Genomic DNA, 15,655 nt, shown 5'->3' with positions numbered 1-15,655 from the left:
AAAAGTATCTCTAGGGCACCAATGTGGTCCTATTAACTACTGTAATTCCTCTTTTATCTATTTGATATATTAGCATCTCAAGTAGATGTTCATTTGCCAAAAGGGATGTGAAGCCCACTGCGTAGGAGAGGTGGAAGGAACCCCCTGGCAGTAGTCAGAGCAGCTATAGCCAGAGCCCCTATCTGCTCTCATAGTCCATGTACACTAAGGGCCATCTGGTCCACTTGACCCTTGTTCTCCTTTCCCAAAACCAACCTAGCCCATTGTTTCCATGGAGATTTGAACTTTGTACTTTGTTGCCCTGGGTTCTAAGGTTAGTAAACTTCAACCAGCCCCAGGACTTCTGGCCCCAGCCACCCTAGCATTGGGGCTAGTGATGAGATGAGAGGTAGGGGCCATAGAAAGAGGCAGATCATAAAGGCCCTTATTAACCCAGCTGGGAAGTTGGGATTTTCAGATGACAGGAATCATTTCAAAATCATAAGTAGGGGAGCAACATGATCAGATTTACTTTTCACTTTGACCATCTTGACTATATGTATGGTTAGGCTGAGGGAAGGGACAGGAGGCAGGGAATCTTAAGAGCAAAACTAAGGAAGTATCTCTGTGGAGGGAGAGGAGGGGTCAGAGTTGAGGTTGGTATTGACTGATGTGGTGGTGGAGGTGTGCCATCAGCCTCTGGCAGGACCTACCACGAGGAAGTACAGGGGGAGGAGAGATGATGAATGCAGTTTGGGACAAATCTGACCCTGAAGACTCTAGAGAAGTTCTGTAGAATGGTGGATCTGGAAGTCTGGAGCTCAAAAACAAGATTAGAGGTAGAAAAAAATGGGTTTTGTCAGGAGTTTCTGGTAGTTGGAGAACTTGTCCAGGGCTGCAAGATGAGAAGAGATGGAGGAAATGTCCCAATAGACCCACCGTTGGAGAAACTCATGCTCTTTCATCCCTTCAACATGGTGCCTTCCCTTTCTGGAATGCCTTCTCCCCTCTCCTCTGGCCAATACACTCGTATTCCAGAAACCCATTCTGGAGAGGCTAAGTGACTTGCCTGAGGTTCTTTCTTCTCTCTATCCTCAAAGAGTTAGGCACATAGCCAGAGCTCAGGAAGTGGCCTGAACACCATGGGGAATCAGGAAGCATCTGTTGCTTACCGGTACTGAGAGGGCATTAAGGCAGCTCATTTTCTTCTCTTTCTTGGGAACAAAGCAGGGCACTTTCAGGGTGCTCAAACTGCAATCCAGATGGCCGTCGGTCAGGTATAAGGTGAGCTGAGTAAGGGCCAGCTGGTCACTGTATGAGAGGCTGAGACCTGTTGCCCACACCTGATTAAAACAGGAGCCACAGAAGTGAAGTTGAGATCAACGACCCAGAGAGAAAGCCCTAACCAACCCTAACCAGACCCAACTACACCAGTACACAGCTGAGTGGAGTAGATGTTTTTGCTTCTGTTTCTACTTCATTCAACTTGAAGAATGGAGCCTCCAATCTGATTCTAACTTAGAAGATTGAATGTTCTTGTGGAGAAATTACAAAAATCAAAACACTTGGCCAAGGAAATCTGTTGGAGTTGCCCCATTCCAAAAGGCTCATGGGGGCTTTGATTCTTCTGCCTATGGTTTGCCATTTCTAGGAGGACAAAGATGACACTGGTCTTGACTCAGCCAGTCCTTACTCTGTACAAATTTCCCAGTTGTGCAATGTTTTCTGTTGAGAACAATGAGACCGGACAGAAGCTTCAGAGGATGGGGAACTAAAGAGGAGCAGACAGGGGGAGAGAGGGAGTGAATAGGATAAAAGGTCAGTTTGCTCTGATTTCAGAAAAAGCAGTGCCAGGAAATCTCACTATGAAACTTTAGGGAAAATCACGACTGGCCTATAAGTCTTAGTGCTGCTCCCATTTGTCATGAGTGTGGGAAAGTCATTTTGTCACCCCACAGTGCCACAGTATCCTCAACTGGGAAATGAGAACTGTGAGAACATCCACTCTAGCTGAACAGCAGGGCGATTAGAATACTGTGATGCAAAATAATAATAATAATGTTTTGAAAAATAGACATATGTGAGCAATACTTTAAGCCACTTGATAAGTCATTAATTCCTTTGACATATATTTACTGAGTATCTACTATAAACTGGCGATGGCAGAGTGGATCATGTGCTATATCTCCCCTCTTCTGGGGCAAACTGTCATTTTTAATTGCCCCTGTCACCATCCACCCCCACACCGAATCCAGAAGCACCCCTGGAATCATACTCAGTTCAGTGCTCAAGGCTAGTGAAGGCAAGTTCAAGGCAATTGTGCTACTTATTGGAGTCAAAGGTAGATGGGCACAGGCCTTGCCATCAAGGAGGGGAAGACAAATACATATGTATTCAGTCATTTACAGCACAATGTAATATGTGGTATAATAAAGGGATGGAACAAAATTTTACTGAAACAGAAAGAACAAACAGTTTGTCTTGGGAAGTCAGGACCGCATCATGGAGAAGGTGACATCTAAGCTTTGACAAGCAACAAATGTGACTGGCTCTTGTGTGTCAAGTAACTACCAATTGCCAGGTGCTTCCCAAACATCTCAGATCTTTATAATAACCTAAAAAAATAACAATCCCATGAAATAGATGAAAAAACACAGGTTCAAAGAGATACCTAATTCCACACAGCCAGGAAGTGGCAGTGCTAGGATTTGAATCCAGTTCTTTCTGGCTCCAAGTCCATCCTTTTCCCATTCCCTGCTGGCAGAGACAGCACTAATCTGGGCCTAGTTATTCCTTAACTTTATACTAGTTTCCCAGTCACATTAAAAGCTAAAGTTACAGAGGATGAAAACATGCACTTGTTTACTATAATCCATGCCATGAAAGTGTCTTGTGGAGAAAACATGAAGTATTGTATTTCTGGAGTATGCTGTAATTAGCAGTAACGCGTTTTCACTGTAGGAAGTTGGAAACGAACACATTTTCATGATGACTTGATTAAACATTTTTTCCTCTTAGAAGGCCTCCATGTGCCCCACACACCAACTCTATATGTTAAAATACATAATACATCTGCCCTAGAGTGGACTCCTCTCAAACAAATCTAGCAGTGAGTGACTTGAGTAAGCATTGAATGTAAATGGCATCATTATAAGGATATTAAGAGGTCAAGCTGTCAAGGCCCCTTGCTAAACTGAAGCTAATTTCAGGAGTCATATTCTCACAGTAATGCCCTTTTATAATAGCAAATAAATCACATTTGCAACAATTGTTAAAAACTAACTGCCAAGTATCTGTTGCAGTTGTAAATATCCTATTTGTCAACTTAAATATTTCCTGCTGTATGGCATAAAATGCAAATCAGATGGGGACAGCTACTTTTTCCTAAGAGGAGAAAGTAAACTTGCTATTCTTGCATGTCAGGAACTTTTTTTTTTTAGAGCTTCACTTTTGATGTTTTCATGTCCTTGATTAAAGGGAAATGTACGTAACAAATATTATTAATACTTATGTTGATAATATTAATGTCTTGAGGATAAGGATTTTTTAAAACTTAAGTCCAGTATAGTTCACATACAGTGTTACTTAGTTTCAGGTGGACAATACAGTGATTCAATGCTTCCATGCATCACCTGGTGCTCATCACGACAAGCGCACTCGTGGTGATCAGGATTTTAATGGGAAGACAGCACAGTGTAGGGCAAGAGTGAGAATCATAGGGGTCAGCCTAATTCTGGCCTTTCCAAATAGTGTAAATTTGACCAAGTTATTTAAACTCCCTCAATCAGTATACTTGAGTGTGAAAGGAGCAAATGATAATACCTACCACACAGGACTTTGAAAACAAAATAAATGCACCTAAAATTGCCTTACAAATGATAAAGTTCATACAAACGTTATTTTTGATTACTAAACATTTCTTTGAGGAGTAGGATCTTAGGAGACATTTTCAGTTGCCTGTATGGCTATTAGATTGCGCGCACTTAATAACCATTCTTCCAATTCGTGATTGTTGCACTCCACCTCACAATAGCTCAGTCCAGTAGGTGGTTAGATTTGGGCAAGTCACTCATTGCTAGATTACATGACCTCCATTTGACCAATGAAGATACTGAGATTAGAGTGGCTTCGTGGTTTGCCTAAGATCATGGAGGATGGGCCAGAACTCTGTTCCTTATAGAGCATACTTTTGCTTCCCTAGACTGCCCTAAACCCGTGGTTCACAAAAGAAATAGTAGAACAAATTTCGTTAAGCCTTTTCCTCAACAGCAGGCTTGCCTGAATTGCTCAGATAATTGTTCTGTTCTCCATCTGGTTTTTCCATTGAAGACACTGCCTGAGGCACGCTTGTTTTGCGTATAAGGGTTCCTGTCTTCCCCTCTAGACTGTCAGTCCTTTAGGGGAAGCTGCTGAGTCTTTGTCTTCCCACACATCCTGTATCTGGGGCAGGGCTTGGCTCACAGCAGGGCACATCAGTACCTCTGATGCTTCACTGTGAATGCCACTCCAACTTTTAAGGAACAGGATCTAGGTGGGCCCCCTTGAAGCTGGTTTCAGATTCCAGTGTAGAAAATATGCATTGAGCATCTCCTCTGTGCCGGGGTCATGCTTTCCCACATACCTCATTTAATCCTATTCTTGATTTTGAATTTCATTGTTAACTTTAGAACCTAATCTCTCTCTGCCCTAGATACTCCCTCATAATTTAGATGAGTGGTGATGACAGCCTGTACAAAGGCACTGTGGGTGGGGATGGAGAGAAGTGGATGGATTTTTAAATGTTAGGAAGTGCCTTTGACTTGACTTGCAGGACTTCTAATGACTAGCTTGACAGGTTAATTGATTAGCTATGACAATGAGGCAAAGACATCACTGAAGGTTAGCACTGGAAAGACCCTTAAAAAATCATCTAATACAATCAGTTTACTTTATAAATGGAGCAAAGTAGTTTGCCCTCGGTTACAGACCAGGGTATCAAAGGTGTGGGATGAGAAAGGGTGTCTCAGCTCCCAGTCATAAATCACTAGTTGATAATAGTTTGACTTACTGTGGATGTAAAAATCATTTTGTTAAAAATGATTAGAGCTTTTGCATCAAGGCCTTAAAAAGAATATATAACACAGAAATATTCATCTCAGCATTACTTGTAAGATTGAAAAATTGCAGTTGTTCAACATTTGGGTATTGGTTAAAAAGATTCTGACACATCCAAGGGATGGGATAGTCTATGATGTCATCACTAAAGATAATGATTGTGAATAACTTTTGATGGTGTGGGAAGATACACAAAAATAGCAAGAGAAGGATATAAAGTCATATAGGAAACATGACTTCAGCGTTGCAAAAATAATATTATACATAGAGAAGACTAGATGAGGATGTGAAAAATGTTAACAGCTAGTGGTTAATATTATCAGAATATTAGCAATAAGTGCAATTATATGTAGATTTTAATGTATATTCTGGAGTGCACAATCTGATAGGGTGGTCACTAGCCACTTGTGGTTATTGAGCACTTAAAATGTGGCTGGTTTATTGTATTTTATTTTATTTTATTTTATTTTATTTTATTTTATTTTATTTTATTTTATATTTTTATGTGGCTGGTTTAAATGGAGATGTGCTCTAAATGTAAAATGCCAGATTTTGAAGACCGAGGAGGTAAGAAAGAATGTGAAATATGTCATCAGTAATATTTTATACTGATTATATGTTGAAATGATAATATTTTGGTTATGTAAGGTTAAGTAAAACACATTAAGACTCTTGTTTTATTTGGTTACATTTTTAAGCGAGGCTGCTAGAAAATGAAAAATTACATGTGGCTTACATTCTATCTTTATAGGATTGATTGCAAAAAAGCCCGTTGCAAGTTCAGCAAGAGACAGGGCGAGTAGGGGTGTGGTTGGGGGATACTGCAGAGGTTCCCAGCTCTCCGCTGTTCTGACAGGCACTGTGCAAAGCTTGCAGAACACAGGGCAGGAGGCAATCTGGAAACTATGATGACCTCATCGACCTTAAACAAGCATGTGAGAAGCAGAAGATAGGCAGAGGCAAGCTTGTCCAAAATTGTCTCCTTCCCAGGTTCTGCATCTTGTTTGCACCATGAGCTTTGGGATGAAATGGTAATAACAAGCTCCTATGTGAAAGGTATGGGAGAGAGGCACAGTATTGAGTCCTTTCGGCCTTGAGTGTTCTAGGCAGGTGATGGCTGCCTGCTTGCCCAGCTTCTTTGGCTTCTCTCCTGTGACAGGCACGGTGGATGGGTGGCAGGCCCTGCAGATGCAGGCACATGTACTCAGACTCATATTTTGTGACTGCCTCTGCTTGCAAATAAAGTTTTTGTAGCAGAGAGTTTGATCTTGCCAACCTTCTCTTATGGGCTTCTGGGTAGGTATAGGACTGAGTCCAGGTGCATCTATGAGGCTGACTGGGAATTGTGAAGATTTATTACCCTGTAGAGAATTTTTTGAAATTTAGATTCTCCAGTGAAGGCAAATTGGAGATGAAGCACTGAAAATTCACCTATCATAGGTATGGTATTAGGCCTTTAGAGCAAAATTTGATACAACCTTACCCTCCTCAGTAGCCTGTCTTGGTTAAAGGACAAGTGCATCACCTCTCATGTAGTCCCAACATGACAGGAAATCCACCATTGGGCACTTTCTACAGTGAGACCAAACTCTATGTCAGACCCATGGGTCCTAATAGTTATGGCTAGGTAGAGAGGCCAGGCCACTTGCCCAGCCTCTCTGTTTGCTGGTCACACAGGCACGGGTTAAGTCAAGGTTCCTTCTGTCGTTACTGGTTTGGCTAAATACAGAGCCAAGGCCTTACCATTTTGGAGGCCAAATTCCATTGGCATGACATGATCTAACTTCTAATTTTAAGGGGTTACTCTGGTTGTAGAGGAGAGAAGAGACCACAAGGGGTCGAGGATGGAAACAGGGAGGCCACTTAGGAGGCCATTGAAATAATCTGGGTGAGATGTGGTGATAGCTGGGCCACATGGTAATAGCAGAGGATGGGAAAAGTCATATTATAGATACATTTCAAAATTGCAACCTAAAGGACTTTGTTGATGGGTTGGATGCAGGGTGTGAAAGGATTTCTTCAAGACTTTTGCCCTGAGAAAATGAAAGGATGGAATTACTATGTACTAAGTGGGTTAGACTGCTAGAAGAAGTTTCAAGGGTAAAATCAAGATTTCAGGTTTGGGCATGCTGAGTTTGAGATGCTTTGGTTGAACGACATTCTAGAGGATGGGATGAGATCTCAGGTACCTTTTGGACCTTCTCAACTGTAAAATCAGGAGGATGTGCTTGGCCAGGGTATAGGGACAAAGCAGAATCAGGCTCTGGTAGGGAGGCATCTTTTTCTCTGCTGTCACTTTTGGGCCTTGGGCTTGAGAAGGCCCTCCTTGTTTGGGGAGAGGAAAGGTCTACAGACCTTGTCTACATGACTTAAGGACACGGAGCCTTCCCTAGGGGACATGCTTCTCACCATGTTTAGGCCAAAGATGAAATAAGGTTGAGAAAGATAGAGGCAGGTTGGTAGGGGAAAGAAGTGACTGCAGCTTGAGGGTAGTGGAGACTGGAGGGGCCTATGCCTTGAGGGTGCAAGTGGCTTCACTGGAATGGCAAGAGCCCTGGACCAGAGTTATTGGGAGTGTTGGGCTGGCCCTTTGCTACGTGGCCACAGTTTCCTTGTATGTTAACACAGACCTATCTGTAATGATCTCTATCTGTGAGGGGTATTGTGAGGATACAGTAACTACAAGAGAGAAACTATGTGAGTCTATTAATTTTGGGATCTGGCAGACACAAATCTATCTGGACTCTGACTTTTCCCCTTTGTCTGCCAGGAGCAGTCTGGGGCAGACATAAGGACTCACTTCCTTGGCTCTTGACTTCAGTGTTTTTTGCCTGCTTCTCAGAGATTGGGAACACTTTTTACCTCTTCTCAGAAGCTATTAAAAACAGGATCTACAATCCTGGCAATTATGCAGAGAATGTTTTGTCTTAGGCAGCTACTAAGTGATATCTCTTCCCATGCTGACCATCAGCAGACAGCACTGAGCTCCCCATTGTGGTAAACAACATACATGATACTTAATTTTAAAGAATTGGTACACTGCACTGTAAGAATTTTCAGCTGGTAAAATATTAATGTGATTGTGATATTTGGTAAGAATTGTTTGTATTATATTAAAAAAATGAATAGGAAGGCCGAGGGGACTGCAGCATCTTGGAATGTTGCCACCTAGTGGCAGCTGTTGGGATGGCCCGGTCTCTTGGAGAGGCTAGGGAGAATGGCAGTTGCCCCATATGGGGCAGTCACCCTGGGGCCCTGATCAACAATTGAGACTCTTAGTATTCATCGTGGAGGCCTTCCTATTGATCATATTTGTCCTTCTGGCCACGATTTAAACCACAGCTTGACGAGGCTGTCTCCAAGCAACTACAGCATCCAATTTCTGTACCACCCACCCTGGACACTGCCTTATCTTGGGCCTTTGGAGTCTGTGAGACCAGAGGCAGCAGAAAAATCTGGGCCCTGCCACTTAGCCCATTGGCCGGCTTATGGCCTCCATTATTTTCAAAGGCCTTCAAAATATTAGATTCTGAAAAAAAAAATGTTACTCGATCCCAAACATAAAACGAAAACTACAAAATAACAATAAATGTTTTTAAAATATCAACAAAATTTGGCACAATTCTTAAATGCAATAAAACTCATACAGTTATATCTAAATCCTATTCTATGAGACTGCATTTTATTTATTATTTATTTAAAATTTTATTTTTTCATGAAAGACACACACACACACAGAGAGAGAGAGAGAGAGAGAGAGAGAGAGAGAGAGAGAAAGAGGCAGAGGGAGAAGCAGGCTCCATGCAGGGAGACGTGGGACGCGATCCCCCGTCTCCAGGATCACACCCTGGGCAGGCGCTCAACCGCTGAGCCACCCAGGCTGCCCGAGCCCGCATTTTAATACATTTAATATGATCTACAGTGACGGGCTCTCCAAGACCAAAAATACTCAGAGCCTGGAGAGGTCTCAAACAATTCTGTCCCACAGACCTAAAATGACCTCCATCATTCCCACATCCCCATTTTATGGATGAGACTTTGGGAGATGAACAGACTGACTCAGGTACCTGGGTCAGTGGAAGATCTGGGACCAAAGCCTGAATTTCCCGAGTTCTGGTCTGGCTCTTGCCATGACATCTAGTCCCCAGCATTAGCAGTCTAGTTTCTTTGTAGTGCCAGAGGCTTTTCTGTGACAAGTTCTTTCAGGGTGTTCAGGAACTATATTCAAAATTAGTTTGGAGATCCAAGATGAAAAATATTATATTTAAACCTGCACCATCACAGCTTTCTTGATGTTTTTCACTTTTGTTAAAAAAAAACACCCCACAAACATTTTAATATACTCTTGCCTTTTCTGCTTCCTTTTCCAAGTTACTTCCACCACTTCTATACATTTATGATCCTCTATCTGTTACTTTCAATACTAATGGCCTAACTAATATTATTTGTATTAAGATATAGAAGTACATACTCATTTCTTTTTCTTTTTAAAATATTTCCGTACTTTTTTATCATGAATTTTTAGAAGGTCATTTTCTTATTTTGACATTAGAAACTAAGCTATAATAAACACAAAAACCCAATTTTTGTAACCTATTACAGGTTTCAGGACTAGTAATTGTATATGCTTCTTCCATGGCAATTCAATATAATAATCTCATACTGTAGATAGTTATTCTCCTCCTTTAATTTTCACACTATAAATGTCAGGGCTGGTGAATGATTTGCTTAGTTGAGAAGTATTCCTTTAAAGTTACTACAAATAATCTCCAAAAGGCATTGTGTGTGCATTTTCAAATTTCACAAATGAGAGCTCTGTAGCTCTCACTGTGGAAACTGAAAGCTGTCATGCAAAGTGAGATGGGGATGAGTGCTAGACACATCAGGGCAATGAGTTGGCAGTAGAGTTTTCCTATCTTTCCCAGTTTCCTTGACATGTGCAGTAAGTCAGAATTTTTTCTAAGGAACAACCTGAAGAATATGTAGGCAAGAAACACAGGCAGTCAGAGCTATGGCCTTGGACTTCGTCTAGTCCAGCCCTGTCAAACCCTAGGCTTGAGGCTGCAGGAGGGGAAGACACCTGGTCAGGAGCAGAGTTCAGATCAGAGCTCAGAGCTCTTGAATTCAAGTCCAAGGCAAGCTTTTTTACATTTGGGAAATTCCTAGAGAGGAAAATTAGACTGAGAACAGGGACTCATCTTACTCATATCTGCATCCTGCATCCTACATACCTAGCACAGCACTCTCAATATAAGTGCACAATAAATCTTTGTTGGGTTACTCAATAATAAATAACACAAGGGAAAAAAATCTTCCCTTTAAAACAGATAGGAGACTGGCACAAAAACAGACACATAGATCAATGGAACAGAATAGAGAATCCAGAAATGGCCTCGACTCTATGGTCAACTAATATTCGACAAAGCAGGAAAGACTATCCACTGGAAAAAAGACAGTCTCTTCAATAAATGGTGCTGGGAAAATTGGACATCCACATGCAGAAGAATGAAACTAGACCACTCTCTTACACCAGACACAAAGATAAACTCAAAATGGATGAAAGATCTAAATGTGAGACAAGAATCCATCAAAATCCTAGAGGAGAACACAGGCAACATCCTTTTTGAACTTGGCCACAGCACCTTCTTGCAAGATACATCTATGAAGGCAAGGGAAACAAAAGCAAAAATGAATTATTGGGACTTAATCAAGATAAAAAGCTTCTGCACAGCAAAAGAAACCGTCAACAAAACTAAAAGACAACCTACAGAATGGGAGAAGATATTTGCAAATGACATATCAGATAAAGGGCTAGTATCCAAGATCTATAAAGAATTTATTAAACTCAACAGCAAAGAAACAATCCAATCATGAAATGGGCAAAAGACATGAACAGAAATTTCACAGAGAAAGACAGAGACATGGCCAACAAGCACATGAGAACATGCTCCTCATCACTGACCATCAGGGAAATACAAATCAAAACCACAATGAGATACCACCTCACACCAGTGAGAATGGGGAAAATTAACAAGACAGGAAACAACACAACAAAACAACAAATGTTGGAGAGGATGTGGAGAAAGAGGAACTCTCTTGCACTGTCAGTGGGAATGTGAACTGGTACAGCCACTCTGGAAAACTGTGTGGAGGTTCCTCAGAGAGTTAAAAATAGAACTGCCGGGCAGCCCTGGTGGCTCAGCGGTTTAGCGCCTGCCTTTGGCCCGGGCATGGTCCTGGAGTCCCGGGATTGAGTCCCACATCCGGCTGCCTGCATGCAGCCTGGTTCTCCTTCCAGCCCATGTCTTTGCCTCTCTCTCTCTCATAAATAAATAAAATAAAAAAAAAGAACTGCCCTACGACCCAGCAATTGCACTGCTGAGGATTTACCCCAAAGATACGGATGCAGTGAAACGCCGGGACACCTGCACCCCGATGTTTATAGCAGCAATGTCCACAATAGGCAAACTGTGGAAGGAGCCTCGGTGTCCATTGAAAGATGAATGGATAAAGAAGCTGTGGTCTATACATACAATGGAATATTACTCAGTCATTAGAAATGATGAATACCTACCATCTGCTTTGATGTGGACAGAACTGGAGGGTATTATGATGAGTGAAATAAGTCATTTGGAGAAGGACAAACATTATATGGTCTCATTCATTTGGGGAATATAAAAAATAGTAAAAGGGAATAAAGGGGAAAGGAGAGAAATTGAGTAAAAATATCATTGAGGATGACAGAACATGAGAGACTCCTAACTCTGGGAGACGAACAAGGGGTAGTGGAAAGGGAGGTGGGCTGGGGGTTGGGGTGACTGGGTGATGGGCACTGAGGGGGGCACTTGACAGGATGAGCACTGGGTGATATGCTATATATGCTATATATGGCTATATGTTGGCCAATTGAACTCCAATTTAAAAAAAAAAAAAACACCACAGACAGGAGAGATACGATGTAAAACCTGTAAGGATGGCTGAAATAAAGAAGACAGTAACAAGTGTAGGCAAAGATACAGAGGAATTGGAAGCCCCATACATTGCTAGTGAGATTGTAAAATGGCCCAGCCAGTTTACAAAATGGTTTGGCAGTTTCTCAAAAAGTTAAACTTAGAGTTACCAAATGACTCATCCAGTCTACTCCTAGGTGTATAACCAGGAGAGATGAAAACACGTATTCACACAAAAACTTGTACACAAATGTTCATAGCAACATTATTCATACTGGTCAAAAGTGGAAGCAACCCAGAAGTCCATCAACTGATGAATATATAGACGAAATGTGGTATGTCCATACAATGGAATATTATTCAGTCCTCAAAAGGAACGAAATCCTGATATCTGCTGTGACATGGATGAACCTTGAAAACATTATGTTAAGTAAAAGAAGCCAGTCACAAAGGAATCCCTACTGTGTGATCCATGTATATGAAATGCCCAGAATGGGGAAATCCATAGAGGCAGAAAATGGTTCCCCGTGGCTGGGCAAAAGAAGGCATGGGAAATGATTTTTCATTGATTCAGCATGTTTTTTAAGGGGTAAGGGAAATTGTCTAAAATTAGGTAATGGTAATGGTGGTATAACTATGTGAATATACTTAGAAACTATGGCAGTGCACATTTTATTTTATTTATTTATTTTTTTTTTTGGCAGTGCACATTTTAAAGCGTGAGTTGTACGGTAAAGGATATCTCAGTGAAGCTATTATACACACCTGCACACACAGAACCTGGTCTTCAGGAGGACCATTCTTGGAAGGATGCCTGCACAACTTGTGTGGCTACTTGTTGGAATCTAGTTTAGTGTGTAAGTAACAACTGAATGAGAAAACCTGTGATAAACCACCTTCCAAACTGCCTTCTGAATGTATCCGAGGTGTTTTTCAAGTCTACCTTAAAAAGCTTCTCCATATGTGGGTGAATAATATCTGCTTCATACACTAAAGCAAAATAGTGCCCAGTAAGGGTGAATACCTCGGCCCAATAAGCAGTTGTGGGCCGGAAGGGATAATACATTAGTTTATGTCAAAAAGACTCAATTAGCTCTAAGGACAGTGTCACTTTTCCAAAATGCAGTGCACTTCTGTGTTCTCCCACTGCCGGCCTTCATTTTGTATCAGCTCCTGGACCAAGAAGGGCTAGTTATGGTCAAATCCAGAAGAGAGGCAAGGCTGGTCAAGCAAGTGGGCACGTAACATGTCCTAGATGTGTCCACTTCCCTTTTTCCCTTCCCTTCCCTCCCCTCCCCTCCCCTCCCCTCCCCTTCCCTTCCCTTCTTGTTCATTCCAGGGCCCTCCCAGCATCTCAGCCTGCCTTCTGTGGCTTGGAGCTCCACAAGGACACTTCTTCATCCCAAATTAATCTAATAATCCAATACATCCTGACTAATTTGGTGACAGGAAAGGACTCAGTGCCAGGTAGCATGTTTGTCATCATGGAATCTTTTAGATTTGGCTATCCTATAAGCTGAATCTGAATTCCATGACTTTGCCTTTGTTGTCTATAGACTGGCGTTTGAAAGGTTCAGCATCTCCATCAAGCCAATACGCCACCTTTTTTTTTTATTTTTTATTTTTTATTTTTATGGCAGCAGTGTTTAGAAAGCTGCCTATTTGACCATGTGGAGGATAGGCTTTAGGAGGGAGACTGGGGAAAGTAAAAAAAGAAGGGAAATTAATGTATATTAAAGGTCTACCATGCACAATGCACTGTGGTATTTTCTTATATCATCCTCACAACCACCTTGTGAGGTCAGTACTAACATCACCATTTTATAGAAGTGGAAGTGAAGGCTCAAAGAACCCAGAAACATGCCAAGTTCCATAGCTAAGCAGCAGGACTAGGATTATGATGTAGGGTTGCCATACTCAGAAGTCCAGACTCTCTCTCCTGTACTTGGTCTTGGAAATTTCTCTCTGCCTGGAAGGGAAACAAATGCTTGGCAGGATGTGAGAGAGCACCATGATGCCAGCAGTCACACCCAGAAGCTCCATCACTTAATAGGTGGTTCTGAATCTAGAGGAAGGCCTGTGATTTACCATGGGACTTTGGGCAAGCCACTTAATACCTTTCTGCCTCACCGTCCCCATTATTTGTCTGTAAAGCACTTTGAGAGCCGATAATAGAGGAGCTGTATGAAGACAAAGAAATACTGTCCTTCAGTGTAGGCAGAAAGCCAAGGTTCCTACCTGTGATCAATGAAAGTCCTGTGGCACTTTCCAAATATGTATGGGTGGAGCTTTAGGGCCTTGGGAAAAATTTGAATTGTGTAGCTGCTGACAAATCACCCTGTAGTTTCACCTGAATAAGTGTTCCTCAGTCCTGGCTTACCTGTCAGAGCTCTGCTGCTCTGTTAGGCCTCTGTTCCACAGAGCTTCCTCCCAGAGACTGCTTCTACCTGACCTCCTCTGATACCATTTGTCTCTAGGTTCACCTTCTAGCAAATGAAAGAAACAGCAGTGTGTGGGGGAGGGGAGGGTCACCTGAATGGCTCAGTGATTGAGCTTCTGTCTTTGGCTCACATCATGGTCCCAGGGTTCTGGGATCGAGTCCCACATCGGGCTCCCTACATGGAGCCTGCTTCTCCCTCTGCCTCTGTCTCTGTCTCTCTCTTTCTCTGTGTCTCTCATGAATGAATAAATAAAGTCTTAAAAAAAAAACAGCATTAAGGGAGGTCTTTCTTTCCTTCCTCTTTCTTTCTTCCCTCCTTCTCCCCATCTCTTCTTCTAAAATTCAGTGCTCTGTTTCTTAATATATAGCTTATGCTCAAGAGAATGCACTAGATGGCTCCTGGCAGATAAGTGTACATTTGTAACTTGGCTCTAGTTATATTTGATTGGTGTGCTACACAATCTTCAAGAAATTTGTAGAAAACAATTGTAGAATCCATTTCTTCATATTTCCCTCATCAGTAAGTGAGCAAAAAATACAAAATATATGCTTTGATATCCCTGCTTCCCCAAATCTGAGATAGTGTATTCTTTGGTATACCTTAAGTCTTTAATATGAGTAGAAGTTTTATAGGTATTGTTTTGAAAAGTGCCTCTTTATGTTGAGTCTCTTTAGTGATGCCCTCTTGTCCTGCACCCTTCTTTTTAAAATTTTTTTAAAAAGATTTTATTTATTCATGAGAGACACACAGAGAGAGGCAGAGACATAGGCAGAGGGAGAAGCAGGCTCCCTGCGGGGAGTTTGAGGTGGGACTCAATCCCAGGACTCTGGGATCATGACCTGAGCCAAAGGCAGATGCTCAACCCCTGAGCCACCCAGGCGCCCCTGTCCTGCACCCTTCTATTTATATAGGGGCACTCAGCTGCTGCCCCATGGAGCTCAAAACCTGCTCTTCTGGTTCAGAGAATTGCTGTAGGAGAACATGGTTGTCCTATGTGGTAACTGCCATTCCCATGTTCTTCCTGGAGCCCAAATATACCTCTTCTCTGGAATTCTTTTGTATTTCCTATTTGCTCTCCCTGTGGGGTTTGAATTTTGTTATTTTGTTTGGACTTGTATTTTGTATTAGTTCCTAGCTTAGCCTGATCAAGGTTCAATAAGTTGGTTTGATATCCTTTACACATTAAGACAT

The 15,655-nt window shown here is 41.9% G+C and overlaps 1 protein-coding gene and 1 long non-coding RNA gene across 15 annotated transcripts in view; one reads left to right on the top strand and one right to left on the bottom strand.

Moving 5' to 3' along the window:
* Nucleotides 1–15,655, bottom strand: part of IQCH (IQ motif containing H) — a 213,427-nt gene that overhangs the window by 39,332 nt on the left and 158,440 nt on the right. For 11 of the 13 annotated variants that reach the window (XM_077881589.1, XM_077881590.1, XM_077881593.1 and 8 more), the window contains one exon: nt 1,152–1,322. The exons of 1 other annotated variant lie outside the window; for it this stretch is intronic. In XM_077881589.1, the coding sequence (XP_077737715.1) occupies nt 1,152–1,322 (171 nt within the window). Of the gene's footprint in view, nt 1–1,151; nt 1,323–13,873; nt 13,993–15,655 lie in introns of those variants that run through there. One more of the 13 variants, XM_077881596.1, reaches the window with a different exon arrangement.
* The window catches only part of LOC144303437 (uncharacterized), a 109,436-nt gene that overhangs the window by 67,143 nt on the left and 26,638 nt on the right, over nt 1–15,655 (top strand). The window lies entirely within an intron of this gene.

The sequence above is a fragment of the Canis aureus genome, chromosome 32 (genome assembly GCF_053574225.1).
Source record: "Canis aureus isolate CA01 chromosome 32, VMU_Caureus_v.1.0, whole genome shotgun sequence".
NCBI lineage: Eukaryota > Metazoa > Chordata > Mammalia > Carnivora > Canidae > Canis > Canis aureus.
Note: the sequence above shows the minus strand (reverse complement) of the source record. Positions and strands in the feature narration are given on the sequence as shown.